Genomic DNA, 18,438 nt, shown 5'->3' with positions numbered 1-18,438 from the left:
ATATTCGTATAAAAAGGAATGTGAGTCGTTTGGTGAAGGATCTAAACGACCTCGGGAAGAAACAAAAGAAAGTACATGTAATCAGGAGAATCCAAGACGTAGTAAACGTCAAAGAACGTCTACTTCATTTGGACCAGATTTTGTGACTTTCTTATTGGAGAATGAGCCTCAAACATTTAAAGAAGCTATGACTTCTTCGGAATCATTGTTTTGGAAAGAGGCAGTCAATAGTGAAATAGAATCCATATTGAACAACCATACATGGGAATTGGTTGATCTTCCTCCTGGAAATAAACCTTTGGGTTCTAAATGGATTTTTAAGAGAAAAATCAAAGATGATGGCACTATTGATAAATTCAAGGCAAGACTCATAGTCAAAGGGTATAGACAACGAGAAGGTCTAGACTACTTTGATACATACTCTCCAGTTACAAGAATTACGTCCATACGAATGTTAGTAGCATTAGCTGCAGTGTATGGTCTTGAAATTCATCAAATGGATGTTAAGACGGCCTTCTTAAATGGAGAGTTGGAGGAAGAAATTTACATGGAACAACCTGAAGGGTTTGTGGTTCCAGGTAAAGAAAAGAAGGTATGTAGACTTGTTAAGTCTCTTTACGGACTAAAGCAAGCACCCAAACAATGGCATGCGAAATTTGACCAAACAATATTGTCAAATGGTTTTAAGATAAATGAATGTGATAAATGTGTGTACATTAAAAATGTTCCAAATCACATAGTCATTGTTTGCCTATATGTGGATGATATGCTGATAATGAGTAATGACATTGCCAACATAAATGCTACTAAGCGTATGCTCAATAGCAAGTTTGATATGAAAGACTTGGGAGTTGCTGATTTAATTCTGGGAATTAAGATCCATAAGACTCCTCAAGGTCTGGCATTGTCACAATCTCATTATATTAAGACAGTACTTGAAAAATTCAAGCACTTGGGCTTTAAAGTTGCAAAGACTCCAATTGACGTGAATCTTGCATTAGCAAAGAACAAAGGCCAAAGCATATCACAATTGGATTATGCTCGTGTGTTGGGATGCTTAATGTATATCATGAATTGTACACGACCAGATATAGCTTGTGCTATAAGTAAACTGAGTCGATATACGAGCAATCCAGGCCAATCTCATTGGATGGCAATGAAACGAGTTTTGGGATATTTAGAACATACCCAGAAATTTGAATTGCACTACAGTAAATTCCCTGCGGTGATTGAGGGATACTGTGATGCAAATTGGATCACCGGTTCAACTGATTCTAAGTCCACGAGTGGATATGTATTCACTATTGGTGGAGGAGCGGTATCTTGGAAGTCGTCCAAACAAACATGTATTGCCCGCTCTACAATGGAGGCTGAATTCATAGCCTTAGATAAAGCCGGTGAAGAAGCTGAATGGCTCCGAAATTTCTTGGAAGACATTCCATTTTGGCCCAAACCGTTGGCACCAATATGCATACATTGTGATAGTCAAGCGGCAATTGGAAGGGCTGGGAGCGTTATGTATAACGGTAAATCTCGTCATATACGACGAAGACATAAAACCGTTAGGCAATTACTCTCTAGAGGAATTATCACGATTGACTATGTAAAGTCAAGTGATAATGTGTCGGATCTACTTACAAAAGGCCTAACTAGAGAGGTAGTTGAGAAATCATCAAGGGGAATGGGGCTATGGCCGAGAACAAGTCATTGTGGCGGTAACTCTACCTAGAAGACTGGAGATCCCAAGATCTAGGTTCAAGGAGATCAAACAAAGTCATTAATGACGGTTCAACATTGTCAAATAAAATTTTAGTCCGTTCTCGTGATGAGACAATGTTCAGTACCAAGGATAAAGTATTAAGGCTTTTTAATGATTTCTAAATTTGATACGGGGTATATCAAATAGTGTATCTACAGGATGACACGTTTAGGAATCACCTATGTAAGTGTAAAGTGTTAGCCGCTTCAAGGAGAACTTTGTAAGGCCAGTTCTCTACGCACTTATGAAACCAGGCGGTGTTCATGGCTGAAACGAACACAACAATGAGAACCAAAGACGGTTAAGGGTTGATTGTATGACTTATGGTTGTCTAGGTATACACCAAAGATCGACGGTTCAAAGATATCAAATCTACCGATTGACCGAGTATATCCGACATAAGTTTACTACGGAAAGTTCAAAAGGAAACCTACTTATCCAGATGCGATTAATCCTTGCTTGCAAATCACACAGTTTTTCCATGCATACTTTCGTGATATAGCCATTCCCCATTCATGTGGGGGATTGTTGAGGTTTTGTTTTTAAGATGAAATATTTTTAAAATGAGGGTGAATGGGAAATGGAGGGAAACTGAAATTTTGAGTAAAATTTTAAGTTTCCCCCTCTTGACAATGAGACATTGTCCCATATTGGAAGAGGAAGATATTTTTGGTGGGTATATATATAATTGCTCTTCTTGTAACTCTTAAAGAGTTAAGAAGAAAGCAAGCCTCGCACCGTCGTCGTCGTCGCTCGCTCGGCTCGGCTTCGGCTACGGCTACGGCTTCGGCTTCGGCTTCGGACTTGGATTTGGATTTGGATTTGGATTTGGTCAAATGATCGATTGATTGATTAATTTTTTGGACCAAATTTATTTGTTAATAGTAAATATTAACGTAAGATTATCCGCATTTGTAACGGATATTTTTCAATCCGTGTATTGACCATTTGGCAGCCGCCTAATGCTCTTCCCACCATGAATGTGCTTGCTCCACAAACATGAAGTGCTTGCTCCACAAACAAGCTAATGCTTGCTCCACCATGGAGGGTGGACGTTTGGTCTTCTTCAACACTGGCTGCTATATATATGTGCAGCAGATGTTGAAGAAAGACACTCAACACACAACACACAATTCGCTCAACAAATTGGCTATACATTGCACTCCTTCCTCTCAGCATTTCCATACGATTTTCTGAGTTTCTATTCCTTCGTTCTGCATTGTTTTTTTAACTTCAAACAAAGCAACTGTAAGTGTGATTTGCTACCGAACTTTGTGTTCGCTGAAACACTGGGGTTTAAAGTACCGCTACACCAGTGTGTTATTCGTTCTATCCTGGGAGGAAATAATCCATTACCTTGGGTACTAGGAGGGGATAATTCCTTAAGGAAACACTGTGAATTCAGTGGGCTCGAATTTATTATTGTTTCATTACGTTAACTTATATTTTGCAGAATTATTATTTACAAATATAGCAATATTGACGGGAATAACAAGCCCTACCAACTCAAGATGGCAGTCCAATGAGCAAATCCCAGTCAAGAACAATCTTGACAGGGAAAAATGAACAAGCCAGAGGGAACAAAAGCACGACTAAAGCCACTCTCAGTAGCCTAAAGTATAGAGAATCATATAAAAAGAAAACATAAACAAGGAACACCAACTATACATGCTGCACCACTATGTAGTTACTACCTTAGATCTAGAAAGCAGAAAGAGAACTCTCATGTACTGCTGCTTCAAAAATAGCTGAAATAAATACATTTCCCCAAGAAAGACATAAGCTGCAGCAATTCGAATGAAATTGGTTCCTTTAAATTAAACTTCTCTTTTTCCTTTCAAACAAATTATAAATAGCAGAAAATTATTTAACGATGATTGCAAATTCCTTTCTAACAGCGCCACCCAGCAGACTATACAGAAGAGCACTTTGATCCAGATTACTATCCATTAAAGAAGCATATCTATCCAAAATTTACAGCTCCATGAATTGATATACTAACACATACAAGCAAATCTTACAAAAATAAGAGAAAAGGGTGTAGAGAAAAAGATTGAGAAATTTTACTTTACAAATGGGACATATGACTTTGAGACCAACAGCACGGGCTTCAAGTTGAGACCCTTTTAATTTCTGATTCTTCTCCGCACTTTTCCTCTGCGCTTCGATCTTTTGCTTTCCCCTTGTCATCTCAAGATTTACTGGGTTTGTAGTTTGCACTTAATTTAGCTTGTCGTCAATCCGCTTTTAGTAAACTACATGCATTTCTTTATGGTCCAATCCTTACATAGGTGAGTAGGTGTCGGCTCAAACTCGTCTCAAAGAGTTCATCAAAAGTTTTATACTAGAAGAGCTAAATTTTACTCTAAATTTGACAAAAATTATCTTACAACTAACAAAATTATCGCGTAAAATGCTTTGTTTAATCTATTTATACATATTTTTGTTGCAATTTGTTTCCATGTGACTTGCAAAACTTCTTTGCCGAAACGGAAAAGGGCCAAATGCCGGTGAACACAATTATGACAAATATGCCCGTCGTTATTAGTTTGGCGCAGATATGTCTAAACCGTTCAATACTTGCTCATTCATGCGGTCATGCCATTGGTTAGACGGAACCCATTATTATGTCTTTCTTAAATAATTAATAACTGGACCCAACTAAAATCTACTGACCCGATCCATTATGACCGATCCATCCTTATTTCTAGAAGACCCCACTAGTTATTCCCCCATCTATTTTTATTTCTATTCATATTCTCTCAAGCTTCTCTCCTTTTTTTCCCAACTAGTGTTTCCATCTTTGAGGGATTTTCAATCGAAGGGTGTATGCATGTCCATTTTCCGCTAGTCTCGACTAAGGTATGACTACTTTATGCTTTCTTTGTGTGTTATACATGTGAGTTCGAATTTTTCTTGTGTGTTTTATATGTAGAGACAGGCAATCCATTAAAGAGTGATGTTGTTTATGATATCTTTTTGTATTTTAATACACCAAATAACAAAATACAGTCAATTAATTTGAGAATTTTGATGGTTTTGTCGGGTGGATGGGCCTTGGACAGTATTTGCTATTTTTTTTGGTTTACAGTTGAATATGACTTTATATATACTGATGTGGTCCCTTCTTGTCCCTTTTTCTATGCCTTTGCATGTGAAGTCCGTTGAAGATGATTGATAAAGTGGACTTGGTGTTTCACTATGGGGGTAAGTGGGTCTTTTCCCCTGAGATAGTATATAACAAGATGTCGGTGCATACTTTATCTGGTTATGTCTCTTATCTGGTTAAATATGATTTTATTTGTGAAGAATTTACAAAAAAGTTAGGGTTTAGCTCTGTCAAACAACTTTTAGTGACTGAACCTTCGGGGAGGTACTACTTGCTAACTGATGACGAAGGTGTGAAGACTCTTCAGTACTTATTTTCTAAAGACTTCAATGTGATTAATTTCTTTGTTGCTGATGAGTCTGACTTAAAGGTGTTTGGTCAAAATATTACTCATCATACAGAGACATATTATATAGACATTGATGTAGCTTCTGAATGTGAACATAGTCTTGAGAGAAATGACTTTGATGAATCAGATAGTTCTGAGGGTGATTCTATAGAACTTGACGGTATTATCAAAGAAAAGAAGATGGATGTAACTGATAAATTAGAACATTTTAAGGAGTTAGAGCTAGGTTATGATATTTAAGGATATTGTAGAAGCTAGAAAGGTAGTAAACTTCTATGCACTGGTAAATAAAATAGGGTTGAAGTTGCTCAAAACTGATATGACTAGGCTAGTTACAAGTATGGTGAAGGCTGCCCTTTTAGACTGTCACGACCCGAAATTTTCCACCGACGGGACCGTGATGGCGCCTAGCATTTCACTTGATAGGCAAGCCAACGTTAGAGAATCATTAACCAATTTCTTATTTTCATTCAGTAATTAACAATAATTAACTAAGATGAAATATAATAAGAGTGAAATATCATAAAACTGTATTAATTACTACCACCCGGATCTGGAGTCACAATTCACGAGCATTCTAGAATTTACAACAAGTAATAGTCTGAAAGAAATACAATTGTCTGAATGGAAGAAAACAGTAAGACATAAAGGATAGACGGGGACTTCAAGGTCTGTCCGGACAGCGGACCAGTAGCAAATCTCGATCAACCTGAGCCGGTATCAAAATTTGCACAGGAAGTGCAGAGTGCAGTATCAGTACAACCGACCCCATATACTGGTAAGTGTTGAGTCTAACCTCGACGAAGTAGTGACGAGGCTAAGGTAAGGCACCTACAAATCAACATGTACAATTTAACAGTGTATATGCAAATAACAGGAATGAAGAGCTAAACAGGAAATGTCGAGAGGGGAACATACTGAGGGGAATACAAGATAAAGAACTATAATAGAGTAATCACTGGAGCAGTCAATATACCATGAATCAACAGGATTAGTGAATACAGTAAGGAAAAATGCACGACATCACCCTTCGTGCTTTTACTCTCAATCTCACCATAAAATAAATAGAAACGGCACGGCATCACCCTTCGTGCATTATCACTCACAATATGACACGGCATCACCCTTCGTGCATTAACACTCACAATATGGCACGGTATCACCCTTCGTGCATTAACACTCACAATATGTCACGGCATCACCCTTCGTGCATTAACACTCACAATATGGCACGGCATCACCCTTCGTGCATTATCACTTTCTCTTACCATAATGCAATGCATAAATATCAACATGGAGATAGAATAACAAGTACAAATCTTACCTCAACATTTGGTTCCAAAACATCAGTCTCAACTTTGAAATAAAAACTCAATTATCACCAGAAAATCCGTAAACATGATAAGAACAATAAATTGAACAACACTAGTATAACACGTAGCAATTTGGCATAGGAATGAGACAATATAAGAAGAACAGAGAAACATGAAAAACAGGTAAATTAGCGGCGCATAAGTACTCGTCACCTCACATATACGCCGCTCATATGAATTTCACTTAGCAAGTAACCTAAGGTTCCTAATTTCCTCAAGTCAGGGTTAGACACAACACTTACCTCGCTCTGAAAGCCACTTAATTCTCAATCACATCTTTTCCTTTGGAATTTTCCTCCTAACCACTCGTATCTATTCAAAAATGACTCAATAATATCAAATATTGCTAAAGGAATCAATTATATTGCATAAATTAAATTTCCCAAAAATTCCTCCAAAAATTCAAAAAATCGACCCCAGGTCCGCTTGGTCAAAACCCGAGGTTCGGACCAAAACCCTTTCACCCATTCACCCCCGATCCCGAATATGTAATTAGTTTTGAAATCTGACCTCAAATTGGGGTCTAAATCCTCAAATTTCCGAAATCCCTAGTTTCTACCCTAACCCCTAATTCTACCATGAAAACTCTAGATTTTAGGTTAAAATTTTAAGAAATGTAATGGGTAATTGAAAAAAAATGGTTTAGAATCACTTACCAACAATTTGGGGAAGGAATGACTCTTGAAAAATCGCCTCTCACCGTTTGGTTTTTGAGAAAACGAGTTTTTGGCTAAAATCTCGTTTTTGGATTCTTTTAAGTGCTGGGCGACAGTGTTCATCGCGTTTGCGAGAGCACTGTCGCGTTCACGATGGGTAATGGCTGATAAGCCTTCACGTTCGCGAAACCCAGCTCGCGTTCGCGATGATTACTCCCTCCTGGCCTTCGTGTTCGCGAGACATGGCTCGCGTTCGCGATGAAGCAACGAGCAATCCCTCCCCCCAGGTCCCAACATGCTTCGCGTTCGCGAAGGATAAGTCCCCCATCACTTCGCGTTCGCGACCAGGCCTTCGTATTCGCAAAGAAGAAAACTTCAGCTGCCCAGTTTACTCTTCGCGTTCGCGAGAGTACCTTCGCGAACGCGAAGAAGGACATGCCAGAACACAGAATCTGCAGAAAAATCAGATTTTCAAAGTCCAAAACATCTCGTGGCCTATCCGAAACTCACCCGAGCCCTCGGGGTTCCAAACCAAACATGTACACAAGTCTAAAAATATCATACGGACCTGATCGCGCGATCAAATCGCCAAAATAACACCTAGAACTACGAATTTAGCACCAAATCAAATGAAATTCTCAAGAACACTTTAACATTTCTATTTTCTTAACTGGACGTCTGAATCACGTCGAATCAACTCTGTTTCTCACCAAATTTCACAGACATATCTTAAATATCATAATGAACCTGTAACGGGTTCCGAAACCAAAATACGGACCGATACTAACAATGCCGAATATCAATCAATTCTTAAAAATAAATAATTTCCAAACTTTTAATTTTCATAAAAAATTCATAACTTGAGTTAGGGACCTCCGAATTCGATTCCGGATATACGCCCAGGTCCCATAATTCAATACGAACCTACCAGGACCATCAAAGTACAGATCCAAGCCCGTTTACCAAAATTATTGACCGAAGTCAACTAAAATTAACTTTTAAGGCAAAAATTCTTATTTTTATTAATTTTCAACATAAAGGTTTTTTTTAAGGCTTAAGAGTGCAGATTTGAGTTCTAAAATATAAGATGACCTGTTGCCCTTTTAGATTGTATATTTCAAATGATAAGAAGTGTCCTACCATTAGAATCAAAACATTGAAAGATGAACATGCATGTGATCCATTTTTCAAAAATGCTAGGGCTAATCAGAATACTTTGGCCCAATTATTTAAGAGAAAGGTGCAGTACAATCCTAAGTACAAGTTAAATGATATGAAAGTTGAGTTGGAGAGTGGTTTTGATTTAAATGTATCCAAAAGTAAGCTCAAAAGGGCCAAGGGGTTTGCTCTTAAGAAGTTGGAGGGCAGTTTTGTTGATGACTATAACAAACTTGAGGCATTTGGATAAGAAATAAGACAATCTAATCCGGGCAGTGATGTTGTGATCAATTTATCAAAGGATGCTCTTGAAGAAGGGAAAAGAAAGTTTTTAAGGATACATATGCTTCAATGCATTGAAAAATGGGTGGAAAAGTGGATTAAGACCACTGATTGGGTCAGATGGTACCTTTCTTAAGGGTAGATTTAAGGGTCAGTTGTTAGTGGCTATTGGTCAAGATTGTATGAACCAATTTTATCCTCTTGCATGGGTTATGGTAGACAAGGAAACTACCTGGACTTGGGTTTATTTTTAAAGTGTTTGAAGCTTTCTCTGGAGCTAAATGATGGACAAGGAGTGACTTTCATCTCAGATATGCAAAAGGTAAGCACTACAACATTCATCTCCGATTTCTATTGTTCTCTTCTATACACTTATATATTTTACCTTTTCTGACTGTTTGTTCTATTTTATCACAGGGGTTAATTGATGTTGTGCAGAATATACTTCTTGAATCTCATCATAGATATTGTGTAAGACATATTGAGGCAAATTGGCAGAAGAAGTAGACAAGTGGACATATGAAAAAGTTGTTGTGGTGGTGTGCTTGGAGAACTTATGAAGAAGATTTCAAAGATCAACTAAAAATGATTGGGTGAGCTATGTGAGGATGATGATGCTTCTGCTGCCAAAGATCTCCTGCATTATCCTCCCCAGTCTTGGTGTAGAGCATATTTTGACATTTAGTGTAAAAACATGATGGTCAACAATAATTTCACCAAGTTGTTTAATGCATGGATTCTTGAAGCTAGACATATGCCAATTATCAAGAAGCTCGAGGAGATTAGGGTAAATGTTATGAATCTGTTGGCTATCAATGAAGATAAAATCAGGTAATGGCTAGTTATTATGAAATGTTCTGCTTCTGTTTTACATACCGTCCATTTCCTTATATTTTCTTTTGAATCCTTGTATGTATTTTGTCAGAAAATAAAATGGTGACTTTAGTCCAAGTGCTTTGATGCTTTACAATGACTATAGGGCAATAACTCATTATTGCAAGGTTGAGTTTAATGGTGACTTTGGATATGAAATCACAGAAGGTGATGATAGAGATACCGTGGATCTTGAACATAAAAAATATTGTAGATTATGGCAACTTTCTGGGATCCCTTCCCTCCATACTATCAAAGCTATAATATACGATAGGGTATGAAATATTTTAATTTAGTTTTCTTTTTTAACCTCATATTTTTCAAGTTATCTAATTAGTGTTATTTCTTACTTTTGAAGGGTAATCCTAAGGCACTAATTCATTGGTACTATAGCAAAGAAGCATATTCCTTGACTTACAAGCACAAGTTTCAACCAGTCAAGGGTATAAAATTCTGAAAAATTTATCCTAGCCAAGCAATGGAACCACATGAAATTGTCAAGACTGTGGGCAGACCCAAAGTAAAGAGAAATAGAGAACTTGATGAAGCAAGGAAGTGGAAGGGGGAGTGAAGTTATTCAAGGAAAGGAACTGTGATGACAGCAACAAATGTGGTAAAGAGAACCACAATTCTAGGACTTGTTTCAAGGTAAAACAAACTTATAATGGAATTTTAAAGTATGAAAAATTCTTATTAACTCATTCTTTGGATGGCAGAGCAAAGATGGCATAGAGAGTACAATATCAAGTAAAAAGAAGCAAAAGGATAGTACAATATCGAACGTTAGTACTGAAGATGATTGGTTGGACTTTGAATCTGAAACTGAAGCACAAACACAACAATCTGATTACTCTTCTCAAGTCACAACACAACAATCACAAGCCTATGGTCTAAATATTGGCGATGAGGAAGATCCATCGTTGAGGCCACAAATCATCTCTGAGTCACAATTAATACCTAAGGAAAGAAGGCTGAAAGCAAGACTACCAACTGGGACTAGAAGAATTCAATTTACCGGGGGTGCAGATGGAGTGTCTATGCCAACAAACTTGCCTTACTCACCAACTAAGGCAACTTGGAAGGGGAAAGTTGCACTTACACTTAGCCAGCTCCAAGCTGAAGTAAGAAAAAAGAAAAAGAAGATGGCGCCAAATGGGGAAGGAGTCCCTGTACCAAATTCTGAAATTTATCATAAGTTGGTGGCATTTGGCTAGTTATTTTTGTGAAAAACTTAATTAACTTTGTTTATGTGTGACTGTTATGCACAAAACTGTTGGTTTTTGGTGATTCACAATCACATTTGACATGTCGAGGGTTGATATGTCTAACTAATATGAATTTTATCTTGGTTTAACTGATATGAATGTTATCTTGCTTTTGTGGATATGAATGTGCTTTTGGATAATGAATGCGAAAGTTGTTTGTATATGAATATTGTTTGGGGCCCCAGTGAATTGGTCCAGTAATAAGAGCCTTGATGTGTGTTAACTAGGAATATTCTATTGTGCGTATGTTCAACAGGTTTGCTTCTTCGCATTCCAGTAAAATTATGTTATATGTGTGCGTGTGTATATTTTAAAGCTCACAACACGACTATGTGCAACATAGCTTTATGTCCTGGAAAACAACACTATATTTTTCCAACAAAATGCTACTTCAAAGCATCCTTACCATCTAAGAGACAGAAATAAGAAAGGCCAAATTTTTATTAGCATTTACAATCATGAAAATCAGAAAGAAACTTCAAAGCAGTTAAGATATCAAGTGAACTTCATTTCTCCTTTATCTTGAATCCAATTAAATGAGAACATGGTTCAGTATAAAAATATTTCAAACAATCAATATGACACAAAAATGACATTTCATTCCAAATGATTTAAAACATTTCCAATTATAATCATCGAACCATTACATTACAATGCATCTAAATTATACAACTAAAACAACCATAAGCAATTACAACCATATTTTCAAGTCTTCCCTCAAAACATGAAACTAACCACAAATCCAATAATGAAACCCAATAACATAAGAAATAATTTTTTCCCCCTGTTTTCAAGTCTTTCTTTAAGAAGAGCATCCTTTTCCCTTTTCAATTTGTTGATGACAATAATAGCTCTTGGTGGAAATTCATCGTCTTCACATTCCCAATAACCACATCCACTTTTCTACAATAAAATATTAACATAATAACAAAAATCGATTACAAATCTGCCAAAATCAACGATACAAATCTGTCAAAATAAATATTAACAAGAAAAAAGAGAAAACTTACATCAGGCTTATGACACCTGAAAAAGCGTCTTCTAGGATTCATTTCAGTCCGCGATGTGAGATGGAGTGCAGCAACTCCACATCCTTCTACGGCTATTTGAAGAACTCGAACATTTCGACATTTCAAAAGCAAATGAAAGAAGTAAGAGAGCAAAGTGAGGAAAAATCAAACAAGATAGCTAACTTACTTAAGAATAAACTCACTATAACAAGCAGATTGAACCCTAATTGGGGATTTTAGAAATGAGCCATCTTCACGAAGAGAGAATGTGAAAAGGAAAGGCTAGAAATTAGGGAATAACTAGTGGGGTCTTCTAGAAATAAGGGTGGGTCTGGTCATAATCGATCAGGTCAGTAGATTTTGATTGGGTCCGGTTATTAATTATTTAAGAAAGACAAAATAGTGGGTTCCGTCTAACTAAGGGAATGAATGAGTATGTATTGGACGGTTTGGACATATCTGTGCCAAACTAATAACGACGGGCATATTTATCCTAATTCGAATAGTTCACTGACATATTTGATCCTTTTCCGTTGTCGAAAATATTACAGGATAAAAAGAGTATAGTGTTAAGAGTCTTTTGCTTCGCATATTAGTTATCATAAGATTATAATATGGTAATACACAAACATATATATGAATATGTTATATTATGTCGAGGTTGATATATATATATATATATATATATATACACACACATACACACTATTGTATTAGTTATGCATGTATTAGTAATGTGGAGTCTTACATAAAAAATCACACACTGCTTGAATAATACATAATACAATGTCTTATACTATAAACTAAATGATATACTACTAATACAAAGCTTTATGAGAAGAATATATTTTCGTATAAAACAAACCAGACAAGTCACTAGTGTTGTGGTAATTATTTCTAGTATAAGGTGTGGACAATAAATTTACGTCAAAAATAATCGAGACTAAAAAATATTATAACAATCGTAGTATTTTATTTTAAATAATATAAGTGTCTTTATAAATCCTCTGACTCTTCTTTTCAAAGAAAAATGCAAGGGGTTTTTGAGCTTGATCTTGAATTGTATGTATTTTGATCCAAGAGCTTCAAGTTTGATCTTGAACCTTTGTCTTGGTTTTTGAGTCATTAGAATGCACCTTAATTTTCGATTACTTAAAACACTTATTGATCGTTGAATCCTTAGAATTCTTGAATGTTTACAGCTTGTAAAGAAAGTTATAGCATTTGATTCACAAGCTCTCTCTTGCATCTGATTTAAATTCTGGTATCTTTTCTGAGTTATGAACACTCCAATTTATAGTTGTGGGAGAAAAGAGTTGTCATAAGAATAAACTCTTTCTGACCAATCAGATTGAAGCGTGACAAGACTGCATTTGATTGACTGAACATATTACTTATACAAGTGGCACAATTTTATTGGCTATTTTGATTTGATTTGGCTTGCCATATCATTTTGACACGTGACCTTATCCTATTGGCTCTTTCGTTTAACTTGGCATATCATGTCGTTTGACACGTGGCACCATACTGAGACTCTAGGAAGATGATATATTGGACTTAATGAAGTAGGCTCATTATTTGTAACCCATTTAAATGGGCTAGCACAATGAATTTAGATTTATTTATCTAATTCATGTATACATAAAACTTTTATAATTAATTTAATTACATTAGCCAATAATATTTATTTGGACTAATATATTCTAAATATAGTTTAAATTATTTATTGGATTAAAATTCAATAAAACTTATAAACGGTTACATAAGGGTCTGATCAACATATTTTTGAGCGAATAACAACTTGAAGTAGGAAGCTTGAGCGTGGACACACAAATAGTAGACTGCAAGTAAAGTAGAGCTTCGGACAGTTTTCATAACTTGTTTGGAGGAATCATCATATATAAATGATTAAAGTGTATTATATATAAGGAATAAAGTTATGTAATGTAACATAGGAATTTTTTATTTTCCCTACCACAATTTATTTTGTCTAGGCCATAAAAGATTACTTTTCAAAACAACTATACTAAACACATATTACATTTTATTTTTGTTGATTGATAATCATATATGTGATTACTATTGTTTTACTGATTTGTTATTTGGCTGGAGCGAGCCATAAAAATTAAAAAATAGAACCATCTGATTTAATCATAGCTACAAAATGTTCATATTAGGATAATCCTTTTGTCGACAGACGCTCTTATTATACTCGTAGTCTTTAAGGATATAGGTAGCATGCTAAAAAGATTCCGAAGTTGATCTTGTGCAGTCTTGAGGGTTTGCTCTTGAGGCGCACGTTAGGTAGGGAATAGCTAACGTACGCCTTCACTAATGACTCGACGGAAACGACGCAATGATCTAGTTGCGGATGCAGATACGATGACGGATACAGGAAATAGGATGGTTACACCGGAATCGGGGGTTCCCCAAACCCTAGAACCACCTCAATTGGTTCACTGGATGCAAGGTATGGGGAGCGCCCCAACTATTCTTCAAGCACCGGCGAAAGAGGATCTGATAAAAGTGCAAGGAGCTCAAAAACCAGTGGAGTTCGATGCGACTTTGCAGCACGGAAACTAACATTTTCAGTCGAATCGCATGAATCAAAGGTTACCTTAGCAGATGTGGTACGAGGGAATCGAGCCACGCCACGCATCAGGGATCGAAGCTTGAGTACTACCCACCGGTCATGAAAGAAGGGGTAAAGGTAGTCCGTCTCAATCAAATTGAAGTAGAAGAAGATGCTGAAATTCGTATATGGTGTTTGGCACTTTGTGGATACACCACATATATATTTACATGATGATGGATACTTTATCTTTCGATTTCTAGATGATGAAGACAAGTTGAAGGCATTAAAGTATGGACCATACACATTCAATAATAGACCTATGATGCTAAAACAATGGGAGCCGGATTTTGACATAAGCAAAGAGACCAATCGTATTGTTCCTATATGGGTATTACTACCTGGGTTGCCGATACAATATTGGGCAACTGAGAATTTAGGCAGAATTGCAAGCTACCTAGGTAAACTTGTATGCACTAATAAGTTGACAACACAAGGGGATAGAATTTCATACGCTAAAATTTTGGTGGACATAGATATATCACAACCGCTCCCTGAGTATGTATTGATTGAAGATGAAAAGAGTGGTTACAAGGAGCAGAGATTAGAATATGAATGGAAGCCTTCTTATTGTTAGCATTGTCTGCAAATAGGACATAACACTGGTAATTGTAAGAAGGAACATGAGCCTGCTGATAAACTTGAGTAGGGAGAAGAACAGTATCGCAAAGGAAGAAGACAAAAGCAGAAAAAACAACAACCAATAGCTCAATAGAAAGTGAAGACTAGTATGCCTAAACCACCAGAATAAGAAGGACAACAGAGTTAAGAAAGTCAAGTTAATGTGAAGGCAGATGACAAGGTTGATGCTGATGAACAAGGAATATTAGTAAAAGGGAAAATGAAAGTGGTTCCTCAAAGTAGTGAGTCTCAGGAAGGAATTATGACTGATGCAGAAGTAGAAAAGTTGCTAAGCCAAAACAGATTCATCTCTTTGAGAATTCAAATGAAAGAAACTACCAGTGGAGTAGAAAAGGCCACCAGTACCTCTGATAAGTTTCCCCCATGATAGTTTGTTCATGGAATATCAGAGGGCTAAATAAGCCCTTTAAGCAGAAGGAACTCAAGGCCTTCCTGCTTAAGAATAAAGTATCTGTAATAGGGTGCCTTGAGACAAAGGTAAAAGACAAAAAAGTAACTAAAGTAAGAAGAAAGTTTGAAGGAGAATGGACAATATATACAAACTATGTTGTAGCTCCTAAGGGGAGAATCTGGGTGTTTTGGAAAGATCATATGGTGGATGTACATGTAACTATGGCCAATCACCAGATGGTCCACTGTTATGTAAAGGATAGAAGTTCTGCTTTCTCTTGTGAGCTGACTTTTATCTATGGCTACAACACTAATTCAGATAGGAAGAAAATGTGGGATCAACTGAGATGTCTCAATAATAACATTAAGGATCCGTAGTTGGTGATGGGGGACTTCAATACAATATTGTCAATCAATGATAGATTGAATGGAAACCTAGTCCATTAAACAGAAATTCAGAATTTTCAAAATTGCATTACAGATATGGGATTGGGGAAGCTGAATAGGAAGGGATGGAAATGGTCATGGTGTAACAAACGAGAGGCAACAAAAAGAATTTACAGTAATATTGACTGGGTGTTTGGGAATCCTCAATGGTTCATTCTTTATATTGGAATTGAAGCTTTTTATGACTGTCCTGGTGTATCAGACCATTCACCAATTATCATAAGTACTGATAGAGTTAAACAGATATTGCCCAAGCCATTCAGATTGTTAAATGCAGTAATGCAGCATCGAGAATTCAAAGAAGTAGTGCAACAGATTTGGGGACAGACTATAGAGGGATATGCCATGTACTCAGTACGAAGGAAATTAAAATTGTTAGAGCAGAGTACAAACACAAACAGAGAATTTTCCTCTTTGGAAAGGAAAATAAACCCAATAAGAGATGAGTTGAAAGGAGTACAAGAGCAACTGAGCACAGACTTATTCAATAATCAATTGAGCACAAAGGAAAAGGAGTTATTACATCAGATAGAGAAATGGGAAGGCATACATGAACAGGTCTTAAGACAGAAGTCTAGGGCCATTTGGATCCAAGCAGGGGGGTTCAAACTCAAAGTTTTTTCATGCTCAAGTGAAAGCAAGGCAAGCTAGAAACAGAATAGGTTATATATGTAGTGAGCAAGGGGTAAGACTTACTGAACCTAAGCTGGTAGAAAGGGAGTTTGTGCAATTCTTTCAAGCTCTATTGGGGACTTGTGCAAATGAACTACCATGCTTGGATGTAAACATTGTAAAGCTTGGTCCATGCCTAACCAAAGAGCAACAAATGGGAATGCTTCAACAGGTCACAAAGGAATAAATTTATCAGATAATCAAAGAGCTTCCCAATGATAAATCCCCGGGAATTGATGGTTACTTAGCTGAATTCTTTAAACAATACTGGGACACTATTGGTTCAGAGATCACAGAGGCAGTACTTGAGTTCTTTGCAAATGGAAAGATGTTGAAAAGTGTGAATTGCACTACTGTTACATTGGTGTCTAAAGTAGCAAGCCCTACTTATGTTAAAGGATACCGGCACATTGCATGTTGCACCACTCTATACAAGGTGATAGCTAAGATCTTAACAGGGAAGCTAAAAATAGTGGTGGACTACATAGTGGGGCCTGCACAATCTGTATTCATTGAAGGGAGGAATATATTAGACAATGTAATTCTGGCCCATGAATTAGTCAAAGGATACACACAAAAATGTGTATCTCCCAGATGTTTGATCAAGGTGGATATAAGAAAGGCATATGACTCAATGGAGTGGCCATTTCTAAAGATGGTTCTGTTAGAGTATGGAATTCCTGCCAAGTTTGTTGATATGATAATGGAATGTGTTACGACTGTAAGCTATTCATTGTTGCTTAATGGAGGGTTGACACCTAAATTTCAGGCCAAAAAGGGATTGAGACAGGGGGATCCTATGTCTCTCTACTTGTTTGTGTTGGTTATGGAATATCTCAATCGAAGTTTGAAGACACTTGAACAAATACCAGATTTTAATTACCATCCAAGGTGTGCCAAGCTTAAGATAACACATATATGTTTTGCATATAATTTGATCATGTGTTGCAGAGCAGACAGAATATCAATACAGCTAATTCTTCAGGCATTCCATCACTTTTATGTTGTAACTGGACTAAAAGAAAATATGGAAAAAAGCTCTTTCTATGTGGCTGGAGTAAATGAGGAATTCAAAGCCTCAATCCTCTGAGAAATGCATTTTACTCTAGGGGAATTCCCCTTCAAATATCTGGGGGTGCTACTGTCAACAAAAAAACTATCCACACATCAATGTATGCCACTTGTGGAGAGAATTATTGCAAGAATCAAGTGTTGGACCACCAAATTTTTATCATACAGTGGCAGGTTGCAGTTGATCAAGAGCGTATTGTTTAAAATGCAAACGTATTGGGCATAGGTTTTCTTACTACCAAAGAAGATACTACACATGGTTACCACTACGTGTAGGACATTCTTATGGACGGGAAGTAATAAACCATCAAAAAGAGCTCTAGTGTCATGGGAAAAACTATGTATGCTAGGTTCAACTGGGGAACTAGGTATTTTGGACTTCTACTCATGGAACAAGGCTGCTTTGTGCAAGATCCTATGGGCCATCAATGCAAAAAAGGACATCGTATGGGTAAAATGGATCTACAAATTTTATATAAAGAGGAGAAATGCCATTACAATGTCCACTCCACAACAAGTTTGCTGGATTATTAGAAAGGTGTTTGATACAAGAGAATGGTTTGGGGCTGTGAGTACTTCTGGAGATGTCAATGAGTTTTGTAAACAAGGAAAATTTAGCATCAAGAAATTGTACATAGCTGCAAGGCCTCAACTCCAGAAAACTCCATGGAAGAGACTCGTGCTGGGAGCTGATACTATACCAAGACATTAATTCATTCTGTGGTTAACACTCAATCAAAGATTGGCAAC

At 36.8% G+C, this 18,438-nt stretch overlaps 1 protein-coding gene across 1 annotated transcript; it reads left to right on the top strand.

Annotated features, from left to right (window-relative positions):
* Positions 1-14,216: 14,216 nt before the first annotated feature.
* LOC142177231 (uncharacterized) lies at positions 14,217-17,707 on the top strand. The gene is made up of 5 exons (XM_075245702.1): positions 14,217-14,304; positions 14,670-15,038; positions 15,980-16,503; positions 16,814-17,508; positions 17,569-17,707. Exons 1-5 carry the CDS (start codon positions 14,217-14,219, stop codon positions 17,705-17,707), a joined length of 1,815 nt encoding a protein of 604 aa, XP_075101803.1.
* The last annotated feature ends 731 nt before the right edge of the window (positions 17,708-18,438 follow it).

This window comes from Nicotiana tabacum, chromosome 23 (assembly GCF_000715075.1).
Source record: "Nicotiana tabacum cultivar K326 chromosome 23, ASM71507v2, whole genome shotgun sequence".
In the NCBI taxonomy this organism is placed as follows: Eukaryota; Viridiplantae; Streptophyta; class Magnoliopsida; order Solanales; family Solanaceae; genus Nicotiana; species Nicotiana tabacum.
This window is presented reverse-complemented; position numbering and strand designations above follow the sequence as displayed.